The sequence below is a fragment of the Panicum virgatum genome, chromosome 8N (genome assembly GCF_016808335.1).
Source record: "Panicum virgatum strain AP13 chromosome 8N, P.virgatum_v5, whole genome shotgun sequence".
NCBI classification, from domain to species: Eukaryota; Viridiplantae; Streptophyta; class Magnoliopsida; order Poales; family Poaceae; genus Panicum; species Panicum virgatum.
This window is the reverse complement of record NC_053152.1, coordinates 17,906,332-17,921,605: the sequence shown is the minus strand read 5'-3', so window position 1 is coordinate 17,921,605 and position 15,274 is coordinate 17,906,332. Positions and strand designations below refer to the sequence as shown.

General features: G+C 45.8%; 1 protein-coding gene across 1 annotated transcript; it reads right to left on the bottom strand.

Moving 5' to 3' along the window:
• Window positions 1-351: 351 nt before the first annotated feature.
• LOC120685839 (putative disease resistance protein RGA3) lies at window positions 352-12,379 on the bottom strand. The gene is made up of 4 exons (XM_039967950.1): window positions 12,027-12,379; window positions 5,048-6,256; window positions 994-3,447; window positions 352-873 (listed from the first exon to the last, which is right to left on the bottom strand). Exons 1-3 carry the CDS (start codon window positions 12,312-12,314, stop codon window positions 997-999), a joined length of 3,948 nt encoding a protein of 1,315 aa, XP_039823884.1. The 5' UTR covers window positions 12,315-12,379; the 3' UTR covers window positions 352-873; window positions 994-996.
• Between the last annotated feature and the right edge of the window lie 2,895 nt (window positions 12,380-15,274).

Here is a 15,274-nt window from a genome sequence, read left to right as displayed (position 1 = left end):
TCAAACATGGAGAGACTAGTCATGTAGCCAATACCATCTAGCAACTCATTGAGAATCTGCAAGGACTTCATGCACAATACTTGAAGCTGCAAGCTACAAAACAAGGATAGGAGATTTTCAAGCCTTACACAATATGATAATGTATGCCACAGAAATGATAATGTACTATTGGACTGGTTGTAGGGCAGATACAATCACACAAGACACAAGCATGCATGAATCCCAGAGAAATCAATACTGCTAGTACTACTTTCTTGCAGATTTCTTGTGGGATTCAAATGCATGCTCGTACTTGTACCCAGAGAAGCATTTCTCATAGTATACCAATCAACATGGAACAAACACGCCACCTAGAAGCACACCTCCATTACATTTGCCAGTAATAAATTTCACAAGACACAAGCACATTATCAGTGTTGATATCAGCTATAGGTACATTTGTACATTATCAGTGTTGTTACATTTGCCCAGAAGCACACCATCCAGTTTCAGCAAATATTCCATGTCCATCACCTCCACATCCTCTAGTCCGCTGACAGCCTGACACCACGTCCTCCTCCGCCTCCTTGCTCGCTCGTGATGGCTGCCTTTGCCTCCGCCGATAGGTAACCTGATTACCAAGATATATAGCTCCATGATGAGCAAGAGTTGTAATATGCATTGCTTTAGTGAGCTAAGTTTCTGTGGCAATGTAACTCATAGCACCCGCCACCCATATATATCTGGGTGATTAAACTTTGCTTGGCATAGTAATAATCTACATGTACTATACCACTATGCTTCAGTCAACCTCCGTGCCTCTCATCCACCGCTTAGCTAGCATGGCTTCCAAAGGTTCATCAGTATGGTCTTGCTAGATCTTGCACTCTACCTCTGTTTGAGAAGCAATATTTATTTTTGATCTTCAAGTTCCAAGATCAGCAATATGAAGCAATACATAGTTACATGCATGAACAAATCAGAGATTCACTATGCTTTTGGAAGGTTTCTTACCTCTTATTCTCTGACAGGTTGTCCCTGCACGAATCTTGTGCCATCCAACTCTACTTCTGGGATGTGAGAAATCTTGTGGGCATCCTCCCCCTTGCACCTCTCAACCAGTCTTGGACAGCTCCCAATTTCCAGTCTCTTCAAGGCGGTAAGGTTCCGTATGCTTTGAGGCAAAGATGTCAGGTTGGGCGAGCCCCTGATGATTATTTTTTCAAGGGTAATGAGCTGCCCCAGCCATTCCGGCAGTATCTCCAGGCTGGGTAGCATCAAATGTAGTCTTCTGAGAGAGGGGAAACATGGAGTGGCCTCTGGGAAGGAGGCTAATGAGCTGTGGAAACCAGTGACACTCAATTCCTCGAGGGTGGCAAGGTGCTGAAGTCGATCCCACTTGTCAGTAGTAAAACTTTTGCTTCTGATTATGGCTTCAAAAGGAAGAGTGGAAGATGAAAGCCTCCCAAACCCATGCATTGGTGGTAGCACCTCATCGCCATAGGTCAAGTCCCAATACATACTTTTGGGGGGATACGGCAGGAACTTCAACTTTGGGCAGTCCCATACATCCAACATGTGCAAATTAGGGATTAAGAAATCATCACCTTCTTCACCTGACCGTGTTGTCCAGCACTCCTCCAAGTTCTTCAATCCATATAATTGAATAACTCGCAACCTTTTGCATGCTCCTTTCTCTCCATAGAATTCCTTTCCGATCTTCCTGATGTTGGGAATTAGGATGATAAGCAATAGCCTGAGATTGGGCAGCATCCCAAGTGGAGGAATAGCATCACATGCTAAATTCATGAGTTTGATACTGGTGAGATACGGAAGATAGGAGGAGATCTCAAGCATCCATTTAGGGAAGTTTGTGCCCATGTAACCTCTTAGTGCGAATCCTTCTAGAGTCCGAGGAGGAATAAGGTTCTCCAACACCTCTGCATCTCTCTTGTTCTCTGTCATATCTTCATGGCCCCAGGAAAGGCATAGCTTCTGGAGGTCAGCATTATCTCTCAGTTTAGCTCTCTCCGCATCTTCCGAATGCTTGACTTTCTCAAGGTGATTAATCCGTAGGTGTTGACAAGCCAATTTCCCAATGCTCACTATACTGCTATGTGGCCCATAACCCACCTCGTTTACTTCATGTACACTATGTTCTACTACCCTGTAAGGCAGCCTCAAAATGGAAGGAGTTCCAAAGAAATCTATATACCACCCCTTTACTGAGTGGACTTCAAACTTGATGAGACTAGTCATGTTGCTAATACCCTCTGGCAACTCATGGATATTCCACATGTACAGTACTTGAAGCTGCAAGCTACGAAATGACGATGGCAGATTTTCAAGCCTTATACAATATGACAAATCAAGGCGCTTCAACTTTGACAGACCACCAAATGACTCGGGCAATGATTGCAGCTTAGAACAGCTTGTTAGATTCAGAGAATGAAGCTCAGAAAGATTACCAAAGCATTTAGGGAGCTCTTTTAGATCATGACAGTCTGAAAGATCTAGGTCTTTTAGATGCTTAAGTCGGCAAAAGGACTCTGGTAACATATGTGCATTGTAGCAGTCAGAGAGGTTTAAGAACATGAGATTTTCAAGATTGCCAAAATTGTTTGGTAGGCCTTGTAGTTGGTGGCAACTTGATAGGTTTAGATGCTCTAAAGACTTGATGTTAATACTGTCAGGCAGTTTAACTAGTTTCGAACAGCTGGACAAGTTTAGGAACAAGAGGTTAGGAAGGGTACCGAACTTGTCAGGGAGCTTTTGGAGCACATTACAGCCTGACATGTCTAGATGACGTAAAGAAATAAGATTGCCAATTGACTCAGGTAGCTCATAAAATTTAGAGCATGCTGATAGGTTGAGGAACCAGAGTGCAGAGAGCTCCCCAAATGACACGGGTAACTTATTGAGGCTGCTATTGCCAGATAGGTCCAAATAACAAAGGTTAAGAAGGCTACCAATATTATTAGGCAAGGTTTCAAGTGCGCAGTTAGACAGAATTAGTGTCTGCATATTCTGAAGTTTATGCAAGGATTTCGGAAGTGATGTAATTGGCAAGCCCGAGGCATCGAGGTACCTTAGCAGCATCAGTTGATGAATGGAAGATGGCAACGATATGTTGCTGGGGACAGATTTCCCTTGGATGGAACATTCACTTATGTCCAAGACACGCAAATACTTGCATTTAGAGAATGACTTATCTTGAAGCTGCAATCTGTCGCACTCTGTAAAGTGGAGAGATCTAATTTTACTTGGAATTTTTTTCCGATCAATAGACTGCTTCTGATAATTGATAAACTGCATATGTCGGCAATAATTCTTCTCAAGGCTGTTCTGAGTCAATTCTTTGGGATCATTTAGAGCAATTAACTGTTGGCCAAGTATTATCGTTGCAAGATCATAAACCAAATCATGCATCGTCACCTTGATGGGACCTTCAGCATCCTCTGGAGCATTCTGCAGACAGATCAGTTGTTACTACTGTTAGTAGCGAGAAAGATTATCTTGATGGTAACGAACGAGCTGATTCTTACTCCTAGCTGTTAAACCTTGAGTGAATTTCACAAAATAATAATACTAGCATCGATCTTCTCAGATCTTTTTGCTATCTAGGTGTGTCCGCGTTCTGCTTAGGATGGGTGACTCTAGCCTTGAGCTATTTTAGCTTTTTCTTAGCTCTCCTGCATCATTCAAGAAAAAAAACAATTTTGCACTGATCCTGATAGACCCCAAGATGCTTAAATTGGATTTCTATTTCCACTTTTAGAGAATCTCAAGAAAAAAATGGATACCAACAAGTTTTCTCCCAATATTTTCACTCCACCTGTCCCGCTCTGATTCTCACAAAATTTTCATCCACTGTTGCTCTTGTCGTCCCCTAAGCCAGCAGCACTACAACATTTTTTTCTCCGTCCTTCACTCATAGTGCTTATTTGCTTTGCCCTGAGACAAACTTGCATAAACCAATAAGCTCCCCTAGGCGTTTGATTTCGAGCGCTTAGAGCTAAGATGCTTGCCAAGCCAAGGGTGTGGCGGCAGGGCATAAACCAAACAACTCCGATATACATCGCATACCAAATAGACACCCACAATAGCATGTGGGGGCTTTTGTCTATGTGCCTATTTTTCCTCTATATGATCCATTCGGTTTAGGTATACAAAACATTTTAATGTTTCCTTAATGCTTTGTTTAATATGATTGTTTTATTTTTCTCATTTATATCTTGTAGTATTTTTACATATATTATGGTACGATTCATCTAAAGTTCTTAGACACGTCCCAGCTTGTTTGGATCTTTTTGCTACCATCGAATTCTTTTAATTCTTTTACTACAAACTTGCACACCCCTCCTACATATTTGGGAAAAAGGTCATTCCTTTCCATCTCAGATAATGTTCGCTAGAGTCCTCATTGCCATTGAGGTTCTTGGGTTTTTATGTTTCCAAAACGAGCTTGAGGTTCTTGAGTTATCACTAGAGTATATTGGTTTTAATTCTTTCATCATGTTACAATTAAACATTTCAATCAGAATATTAATGTGATCATTTCCTTCAATCTTCTGATAGTGTCTTTCTTTCTAACTAACAAACAATCATCTATTCAAAAAATAAAAAAATGATTCATAGCCTGAATGTTCAGAATTCTGTGATTCATTAGTCGCCATTCGATGAAGTAAACGAAAATTTAGCCATAGCTGGTCAATTTTTAACAATAAAAATCAGTTATTATGACTCTAGTTAGTTATATTAAGTAAATATCCCAACTTAACATTCCCAAAAAAATTTGGGCGATTGGCACATTAGCTGCTCATATAGTTCATGATGCTTTCTTTTCTTTTACTGAAATACTATGGAGAAGTGGCAAAATAGTTCGTGTGTTCATTGTGTTTCCATGGATGTGGATTCCAGTGATAACTGTGGGTAAGACCACCATGCCACTGAATTTATTGTTAAATAAGTACTAACATAGATCTGTTGACAATCTTGGAGTTTAACATCGGTAGCATTGCATCATGCAGAATGAATGAACGGATGGAAAAGAGATTATTCTACTGACCTGAGAAGTCTTGGAAATTTGAAGAAAAGACATCCCCAACAAATAGTCGACACAGTGTTTGCCATCGATGATTGATTGAATATATCCAAGGGCTCTCCATTGCTGGATGAGGTTGTCACTAGCGATAGTAAAGCCCTTGGCGTAAACTGCACAATATGTGAAGCACAACTTGAACTTTAACGGCATGTAGTAATAGCTCAACATGAGGCCCTCCAAAGGCTCTTGCAACAAAGTATTTTCTTCCATACCCAAAATAATCTTCTTGTCCCTTATATCTTCCCATGCCTCTGTAGACTTATGTTGGGATAACAAAAATCCAAGAGATCGTGCTAGTAGTGGTAGACCTGCACACTTCTTGGCGATTTGTCTACCAATTGCTTCTAATCCACATAGATCCTCATCTTGCCAGAATGGTGTTTGTCGCATCACATTCCAACAGTCATCATCTGATAAAATGCTTAAATTGATTTGGTCACTCTTGCGCACAGGGCGGATTATTCCTTGACTAGCTAGAGCACCAATATCCAATTTATCCACTACATGCTGCATTCGTGTAGTTAATATGATCTTGCTTCCCTTCCTACCATATTGCAGCATATGCTTTAGTTTTTCCAAATTATCCACACCTTCCTCCCACATATCATCAAGAACAATCAAATACTTTTTGGTAGGGAGCATACTTTTCAACATTTCAGTAATGGACTGCAAATTGCCATCTTTTAGGGTGATGTACCATTCGCTTGGCTCAATACTGGTACTCCTACTCACTATTGATATGATTATTTCCCCAATTCTTTGTAGATCAAACTTCTTAGACACATAGACCCATACCCGTAGATCAAAGGTTTTGGTTCTATTATCAAAAAAAATTGATTGGGCTAGTGTTGTCTTCCCCAGGCCACCAAGTCCAACAATAGGAATGATTGAGACAACCTCATCAGCTTCACTTTTCAGTAATTTGATTAACTTTTCCTTTTCAGTATCCCTTCCTACCATTCTAATAATGTCGATGCCCCCATTGGTGGGTGAAATAATAGCTTGATTTCTAGCCACCTCATCAGCCCACATTGATGTATCTTGGGGCACCAGATCAAGGGTCCCACAACCCTCTTTCTCTATGTTGGTTAAAACTTCCTTTACCTTCTTCATCTTGTGAGCTAATGTAAACCGTAACAGGAATGGATTGTAGGATGAAAAGAATAGCTTAATCTGTAAGAGAAAAAGATAAACCATAAATAAAATTTTGTTGTACATGTGTTTTGTTTTGTATTGTAGTACTTGAATATATTCCTGTGGTATATCAACGGCTGAACAAAACAAGTTGTAGAAGAAAACATATTACATGTTTGTTGAGAAATAAATTATAATATATTGGTTGGTCACTATAATGACAAGCACAGCAAGTGCAATGGCACCCAACAAACACTCAGCCATTCAATTTCACACCAAATTAAGAGACAGTTTATGAACTCAACTGATGATGATACCTATGTTGTATAAAATTTAGAAACTCAACTTCGAACTTGAAATAAGTTAGTTGAAACAAAAAAAATCTAATGTCCAGCCAAACAAGAATAAGTTCATGTGAAATTTTTGTGTACCAATAAAGTTAACCTTCTAATCATTTCACTTGCTGCACATTTTGTATTCTGTATTTTATTTCTAAACCAAGGATTCTGTGGTCTGTTTGTGGGCTAGGACAATTTATGGCCCAAGTTGCTAGGTGAAGCCCATAAACACACCTCATGGATACCGCTTTGAGGGCCAAGTTCGTGGGCAGCCCAAGTCTAGTGAACAAAAATGCATCATGCAGGTATGGCTGCTCTCCACCTCTTTGTTTTTTTACTTATATTGTAATACCAAGCTACTGCACTTCACACTCTGTTCACTTTCAGAATAAAATACAGGCATGGAGGAGCCAGGCATATCATGCTATGCATGGGTTAACACATACTCTTCGAAATTATGTGGCCTCAAATGAACTGGAGTAAGGAGATGTCACCAACTTATTTGTTCTCTTCTTTCTTGCCCGAGTTTTTAAAATAAAGTTTTCGGTTTTGTAAACCGATAAAGTGTTGTTGGCATTGTAGAGTGTTTCGGCTTATTGATATTCCATATTTCTAACACATATGACACTAAAGGTGACGTTTATGTTCCTGAACTGAGTAGGTCAGTGCTCAAAGTTGTAGATGGTGTTTCAAAAAAAAGGCTGTAGAACTTGGTATTAAATTTTCATTTAATGGTAGTCCTGAGTTTAGTTTTACTCTAGGAAATTTTGTTCACAGACACTGTTCAATCATGGAATTGGATCATACACACCGCCCAATCGACAATTTGCCCAGTACCATTATAAAGCCATGGTTCGTTGTTGCTAGACACCACACGCAATAAATTTTTCATTTTTATGGTTTGGGAGAGAGAAAGATGCGTGCATAGACCATATTGCCCTTCCAAGTTATCTTCTACCTCTAGACTCCACCTTTCTCTCTTATCTCCATCTTTGTCTCCAATTCTCCATCGATCCATCAAGCAACTAGCAAAGGCCAAGCAACGTGTACTTACTCGGTACTCATCCATGGCGGAGCCTTGGCCTGCCGCATCACCACCGTCATCTGATGCAGCGACAACGGAGCTGGAGCTGCCAGGGTTTCCGTTAAATCCGTCATCTGCTTGGGTTCTTCCTAAAGTAGGTGGCTCAAGTTCGACATCATCCCCATGGTGCACCTGTATAGCCAGGACCCTTGGAAGCTCCCAGGACTGGCGCACATCGACGAGCGGGAGTCGTACTTCTTCGTGCCCTCCCCCCCCCGCCCCGCCCGACACACTATCGACGGCAGCGGCCGGCGCATTTGGATACTATGCGCCTCCCTACCTGCTACCCATGCAGCGGCGGCCTCGACATCTCCAACGGCGGTAGCGAAGGCGGACGCACCATTTGCGACGACAATGGTCGCCTCCGACCATGAATCCAACCAGCTGCGACCTCTATGATGCCCCTACCCATACTAATGGTGGTGGTCCCTGTTCCTTTTCAGATTCGGACATAGATGGAGGAACCCTGGCAGTAGCGCGTCACACCCACACGGATGATGCCCGACAGCTATGGCTCATCCCACCCCACACGGATGTCACTCCAGAGACTTCGTGCCCTGGCTTCATGTCCCGTCTTCGTGACACCTTCGACCCATTCCTGCTACTATTCATGGGGTGTGTGTTGCCTGCTGGTTCCTACTACCGTCTGTGGGGAGTGCGGTGGGGCAAGTGGGGTTGGGGACAGGAGCGGCGATGCACAGTGTAGATCTAAGGGAATGGAGGAGAGAGAAGTGTGGAATCTAGAGGTAGAAGACGACTTGTAGGGGGCAATGTGGTCTATTCACGCGTCTTTCTCTCTACCGAATCATGAAAATAAATATTTTATTGCATGCGGTGTCCAGCAGCAAAGAACCACCATTTCATAATGGTACTGGCCAAATTATCATTTTGGCGGTGTGCATCGGCCAATTCCACGATTGAACGGTGTCCGTGAGCAAAATTTGCCTTTTACTTTTGGGAGATGTCATTTCATTGCTGATTTATTCATGTATAAGGTTACCACACTCAAAGAATGATTACTCACTACGTGTTTCTGTGATTCTATCACTTATTTTTGAAATAAAGGCAGGAGATCTGCCACTCAGTTCAGATGAAAGAATTGTAGGTACAAGAAGGGTAGCCGAACATGGTACCAACACAGGGCACACAAAGGGTTGAATCACCCACATGACGTGGAAGAGCACAAAACTGTCATGAGTCCAGCGACATCCCATGGCTGACTCTAGACGATCCTAACGAAGACAGGCAGATGGTCTGAAGCGAAAGGCCGCAACAGGTCATCATTGCCGAGCTCAATATGAAGAACAGCTTTGACTTCCAATTTTGAACCTCTGCCCCGCCCCCAGCTTTTGCCGACCTCCAAAACAGTCTAGTCAACGAAAAAGGGGGGTTCGGCTCATATCATCGTTGCCGAGCCACATCCACTGATGTAGCAGCTCTGACTTCACGCTGCAAGTCCAGCTGTCTCTGCCGAGAAGCGAAGAGCATCAACCGGCTGTCTCTGCTGTCGTCGTTCCCTGACATCCCATAGGAACCCTTCCAGAGGGGCATCGACACACCGGCTGCATGCAGCAGCTACAAAGATGCATCGCCGCCACCCCCTCCGACCAGGCACACGGAACCGGGCCTTGCCTTGCCTCGCGCAACACACTGCCGTACAGCGAAGCCATTACCGGCCATCCTTGCAAACCCTGGTACCCGCAGCTAAGAAGGCTAGCCACCGCCAGCCACCGTCGGTCGAGCGATCCCTGCCACCGTGGGCGCCGCCCCTAGCCCAACAGACCCGGCCATGAGAATGGAGAACCCGGCACTCCAGGCCTGCGCAACCGCCCCCACCATTGCCGACACCACCAGCGCTGCCCCCGACCAGGGGGTGCTGGATCCGGCTGACTGGGCACCGGATCTAGCCACCCAAGCCCTAGAGCAGCCCAGGCCAGCCCCACCAGCGCAGCCATGCGAAGAGGAGGTGGGACTGTTGGAACAGCTCAGGAACACGTGTTCTGCCCGCTCTCAATCTGATTCGCTCGCTCTCGCTCTCGCACGCGCCGGCGGACCGAGGAAGAAGATGAACAGCCAGTATCTTGGCCTCTCTGTATTACATTGAACTCGACACTCCGGAGCACACGAAGTACATGGACTTTTGTAGGCAAGGGACGCATCAGGAGCTCTCCTCCACGTCCTTCACTCCTGCAGGACCTGCTCAGCCTTGCCCAGGGAGCCACTTGCTCGCTCCGGACGTGGCGGCCTTCTCCGCACAGACTGGCGCTTACAGCCACTACTCCTAACAACTCCAAGACTCGATCAACACAGCAGCTGGCGCACTTCCGCACAATCTGCACCTAGACCTGGACGGCAATGACCTTGCCAACCTACTGGACCCGAGATCGCCGAACGAGCTCAACACGCGCACAGCGCGACACACACGCGCACAGCACGACACAAACGTAGGCACGCCAGAAACATACCTATGGCGTGTTTATTCTAAAAATCTCCCCCTAAACATGACTCCCCCTAACCTACGACGTCGCCGCCCATCCTAACGTACAGGACTCCAGATCTTCATTGTCTCCGGGGCTGCCGCACACTCGCCGTTGCCTCGATGCTGCTGCTCCCATCGTCGTTGTCATCCCGCGGCTGCCGCTACGGCCTCCAGACGTGATGCCAACCACGCAGCATGCCTCCGCGCGAACGCAGTGGCCTTCTTCTCCCTCTCTGGCGACGCACGCCACCGCTTCATTCCTTTGTCGCACGCCACTGCTCCCCGGCCAGAACGACGCCCCGCCTTACCAAGACAGGAACAATGCGCGATCCACTGTCTAACCGCAACGCCTAGCCTTGCATCGCCACGGGCTCCCTCACGTGCACCGACACACGGCCCGGCGACCTTCAGCGCGCAGCCACGTACAGGCCACCGTGAGCACTCCTCCGGGCGTCGCATCGCCGCCGTCCGTGCGTTCCTTGCCGCTGCGCCGAGCCACCACTGCCTCGCCGGCCGCGCTGCCGGTCGCGTGCCACACCTGCGCCGAGCATCACGAGCGCGCCCTGCCGCAGCCCTCCCAGCCGCCTCGCGCCGCCACTCACGCCGTGCGCCGCGCTTGTGCCTGCGCCCATGAGCCACCACCGGCGACCCCGCAGCACGTCGCGCCCACGCCCTGCGACACGCCCCAGCCCGCAGCTCCGCTGGCCGCCGCACCAAGGCAGCCTCAGCGCCGCACGTGTCCACAGGCCGACACATGGCCCGGAGCTTCACACATCACAGCCGTCAGCGAGCACCACCGGTACACCTCGGTCGAGGGGAACGGATCCCCCAACTATCTAACCTTGCTCTTGATACCAATTGTTGGAACTGCGTAGGAACGCGTGTTCTGCCTGCTCTCACTCTGATTCGCTCACTCTCATTCTCGCACGCGCCGGCGAACCAAGGAATAAGATGAACAATAATTTCGACGACGATCACTGCGGAGCCACTGCTCCTGTATCTTGGCCTCTATGCCTATTGCCGTTGTCACCCAATATTTTGTAACGCTTACATGTACAGTGCCTCTTCATTCTTTTTGTTCCAGGTTCCAGCTTCAGATGGGTCTATCTACATTTTCTAAAGCAAACAAAGTATGCACCCTACGTTATTGTAATGGTATATAGAATTAGTTTTCAATTATACTTGGCGATAAAAATATTTAGTTTTGTCAGACTGCTTGGTAATGACTCCATTCTAATTTTATGAAGAATCTTCATGCTCAGGGCACTCCGTAGGCTGGATATAACTGCCTGAATATCTTCTTTCCTTCTCCCATTTCTACTAAATATTATATTTTGGAAAGGAGTCATTTGCAATTGCAGCTATAGACTCCCACCTCTGCGGCTCTGCCCTTAGTCAATTGACTCTGATGACGTGAGTGCAGTCCTAAATAAAAGTTGGTGCCGCTGTTGAAATGGAGGCAACTATGAACTTAGTACGACTGATTTCAGAATCAATTGCCTCAACGATTCATGTTTACCAAAATAATATCACGGTCCTGCTTGAGTTGCCTATGCACGGGCATTTTATTTTTGCCAGGTTAAAACAAGGCCTAATTTAAATGTTGTTATGGCTAAATTGATACACTCAATTTTTATTTTAACAATGAGACCACACTATCAATTTTAAATTCACAGATATGATGTAACGCGTTCGCAACTTTTATTTTAAAATTAAGGATTAGCAAGGTTCCGCTTCTCTTCCCCAGCAGCATTCTAAAGCTTATTAATTTGGGAGTGATCAGATGGGCAAATATCAGTTAAAAGCATATAAGTGGAACCGAGAGTTTTAAAAATGGGACAACCCTCACTTCGGAAAAAGAAGAAAAAATGAAAATTAACTAAGAATATTGAAGTTTAGCATCTGTACCTTGGGTTGGTCCTGCTTAATGAGTTCAATAGCGTCGAACTCATCCAGCAAGTCCTCAATGTCGTAGGCTGCAGCCTTGAAATCCTTCATCCAAACCCGCATGATCTCTCGTCTCTCTCCTTCATCCTGGCCCTCCCTCCGGTCAGCATGGCGCATCAAAGCTTGCAGCTTCACCATGGTCCTCTTCAAGCCATCCACGTCGTCCTTGAATCTCCACAACAGGGTAGCCTCATCCCAGACAAGCTCGGCAAGCTTGCTGGCGATCAGCCCGCCAACGGCGCTTGCCATCTCGTGGCCGGCGCCGACCAGAACAACTCACAAGGGATGCTGGCTGCTGCAGTGTATGTGGGAGCTTCTTGGGTGGAGGACTGGTGCTCCCCATGTTAATCCAACACCCTGCATATAAGGTTGTCTTTGGCACCTACTGAGCAGCTTTGCATCGATACCTTGAGTGTACTCTGCACACGGTCCTTTATTCAGTACATTGACACCACGCAAAGTAGTGTACTCTGCACACGGTCCTTTATTCAGTACATTGACACCACGCAAAGTTACATGTATGAATAGATGTCACACCCGGTTTTAAAAACAAAACCGAATACATAACTATATGTATACTAGGATCAAGTTTCATACATATAGTAGTGACTTCGTAAATGAATAATCAGTAACAGTATCACGAAAAGAGAATTACAACGACTATAAAGATTATCAGAGATACACAGCTTATCCTGGAAACGAAGACTCTAAACTTCACAGGCAATCAACCGGGGGTTGCATAGGCCTACAACTCAGCAACATCTTCAGCTAACCTCACAGCAACTTTCTCTTCTGAGCAGCAATAAGCAAGGATGAGTATACTTATGGTTGGTACTCAGTAAGGCCACAAGAAATAACCAGAAAGTGATCTAAATCCATCTTAAAGTTAATTTAATCATGTGAGGGTCCAAACCGCTCTTCACCGTGATCACGGCTGATATATCAATTTTCACTCTGCAAAGGTTGTACACTTTCACCACAATCATGTTTCCCCTTGATGCCCGGGTTTGCAAGGCCCTTAAACACTTCCGAGGTGAGTGGCAGGAATACACTACGAGATCTTTACAAAGATTCTCTAACATGTGACAATTCGCTAAGGTTCCAAGTCAAAGCGGTCATAACACTTCCTAATGAGGAGGTACCTTAGCAAAGGACCACATATCAAAGTCTCAAGCGGACCGAGCTATACCCCGATGATGCATCCCCTCTTGCCCTTTCGGTAAGATTGTCACAAGCAAGAGTTTCTAATTAATTAGCCAAGACCAGAGCCATATAGTATTGTGGTTGTACTGTTTTCCTAGGTGGTTCTCCATGTTCCAATTAATTCATAGTATTCTTGTAATAAAGCATAGGTAGAAGAATGGTTAGGGACACTTGCCTTTCTCCAACGAAAAGCTACTCTTACTGCTCTTCAACTCTTGCTCACTTGGAAAACTTGATCTTCAAGCTTCGAACAGCAATCCTTCTACTCGAAGCAATCATTGGGCACAAACATACAAAACAACAAACAAGTACAACTAAGAACAATACACCAAAATAAAAGAAAAGCTTTAAAAGTGCGTACTAAAGGATAGGGCTCGTTGCTACGGTTACGAGAGCGCAAAGGACGCGGAAACCGGTTCTAGGGTTGAAAAAGAAACAACTATTGGAAGATTTACGTTACAAAAGAAAAGAAAGAACTATAAGCTTTATTTATTTTAATTAAAAAAACACATGTAAGGATATTTGAAAGAAAATATCCTGGGTTATAGTTAATCATATTATATTTGTATTTATAAAGACGAAGTAGAACTTAGTCATATTTTATTTATGATTGTCTATATAGAAATTACAGTAATTGAACAATTAATTATAAAAGAACATGTGACAACATCTAATCGCATAGCTTTATGATTCGTGTTGAACTAAACAAATATTTTTTAAAAAAAACACATTTAAGTTGGTGTTAAGCATATTAACATCAATTATGAAAACCGAGGTAAACATCTAATTAGCTTTTAATTAGAAAAGCTAGATGAGAGGATATTATTCAAATTAAATCTATGTTTAATTTAAAAACAGGCACAACAACACTACTAAACGATAGCTTAGCCTATTAGAAGACTAACGCAATAAGAACGGGTTGAAATTTATCTAAAATGTGGAAACTACGGAAGAAACAAGGCTACAGGGACCTATATGTGATTAGACAAAGAGTTAGAGGGCTAACAGAAAAGATTAGCAAGACACAGCAAACTGTGCTCGCAAAGGATAACAAGGTGATAAAGCTACTGCACAAGTTGTACGGATCACGTGAGCGCAAGAATTGATGAAAACAGAGTTAAAACGACCAAGATACGACCATTGGATCTCGATCCAACAACTCAGAGCAGTTAGGGCATCTCGGCTGAGCGGATTGCAGCTTGGGAGGCGGCTCGGCTTCGTCGGGCAGCTCGACGGAACGGCTTGCGGCTCGGTGACTGCTCGGGCGGTGTAGGGACACCGGCGGCGAGCGCGTGCGGCGGCGGAGTCGCCGAACTTGGCCAAAATCGGCTATCCGGGGCTTGTTTTGAGCGCGGCTTGCACAGGGAGAACGAGGGGGCGAAGGGGAAGGCGATGGGAGGCTCGGCGCGGGGCCTTGACGAGCGGAGTAGACGCACGACGACGGTGTGCAGCAAGGTTGCTCCGGCGAGCAAATGCGCACGCGATAGGGCGAGAGAGAGAGAGAGAGAGGGAGAAGGGGTTGGCTAGGCTCGTTACCATGATGTGCAGCTCTGGTGGTGGCTCTTGGCGAGGTTGGAGCGGCGGCGGGGCGTCGCACCCGAGCGCGGCGGAGGCGGCGGAGAGGCGGGTGCTAGGGTTAGGTTTTTGGGCGGCAGCGGCTTCGGTCGATGGGGTCCAAGGGCACGGGGCGGCACTATTTAAGAGGGCGAGGGGGCAGCCTTGGTGTGCGGGTCGGACCCAAGCGGGGCGCGTGGCGCGGCCGGACTTGGGCTCAAGTCCGTGCCCGGTGCGGGGGAGGGGAAGGCCCCGACGGGCGGGGCCCACCTGGCAGCGAGGGGGAGAGGAGAGAGGGAGGGGGCGCGCGGGGCAGGTTGGGCCGGCCTGTTGGGCCCAGTGGGTTGGGCCGCGCGGGGAAGGAAGAGGACGCTGCTGGGCTGGGCCAGCAACCGGTCCCGGGCTGGGGAATCACAGATGGGAAAAAGAAAAGGGGAGAGGAAAAAAAAAGA

Excerpts from the sequence above, each read along its gene's own strand:
- LOC120685839 (XM_039967950.1), bottom strand. The coding sequence starts at position 12,314 with ATGGCAAGCGCCGTTGGCGGGCTGATCGCCAGCAAGCTTGCCGAGCTT. Across the intron at positions 6,257-12,026 it reads TTAAGCAGGACCAACCCAAG|ATTAAGCTATTCTTTTCATC; the intron begins GTACAGATGCTA and ends TTTCTCTTACAG. Across the intron at positions 3,448-5,047 it reads AAATTTCCAAGACTTCTCAG|AATGCTCCAGAGGATGCTGA; the intron begins GTCAGTAGAATA and ends ATCTGTCTGCAG.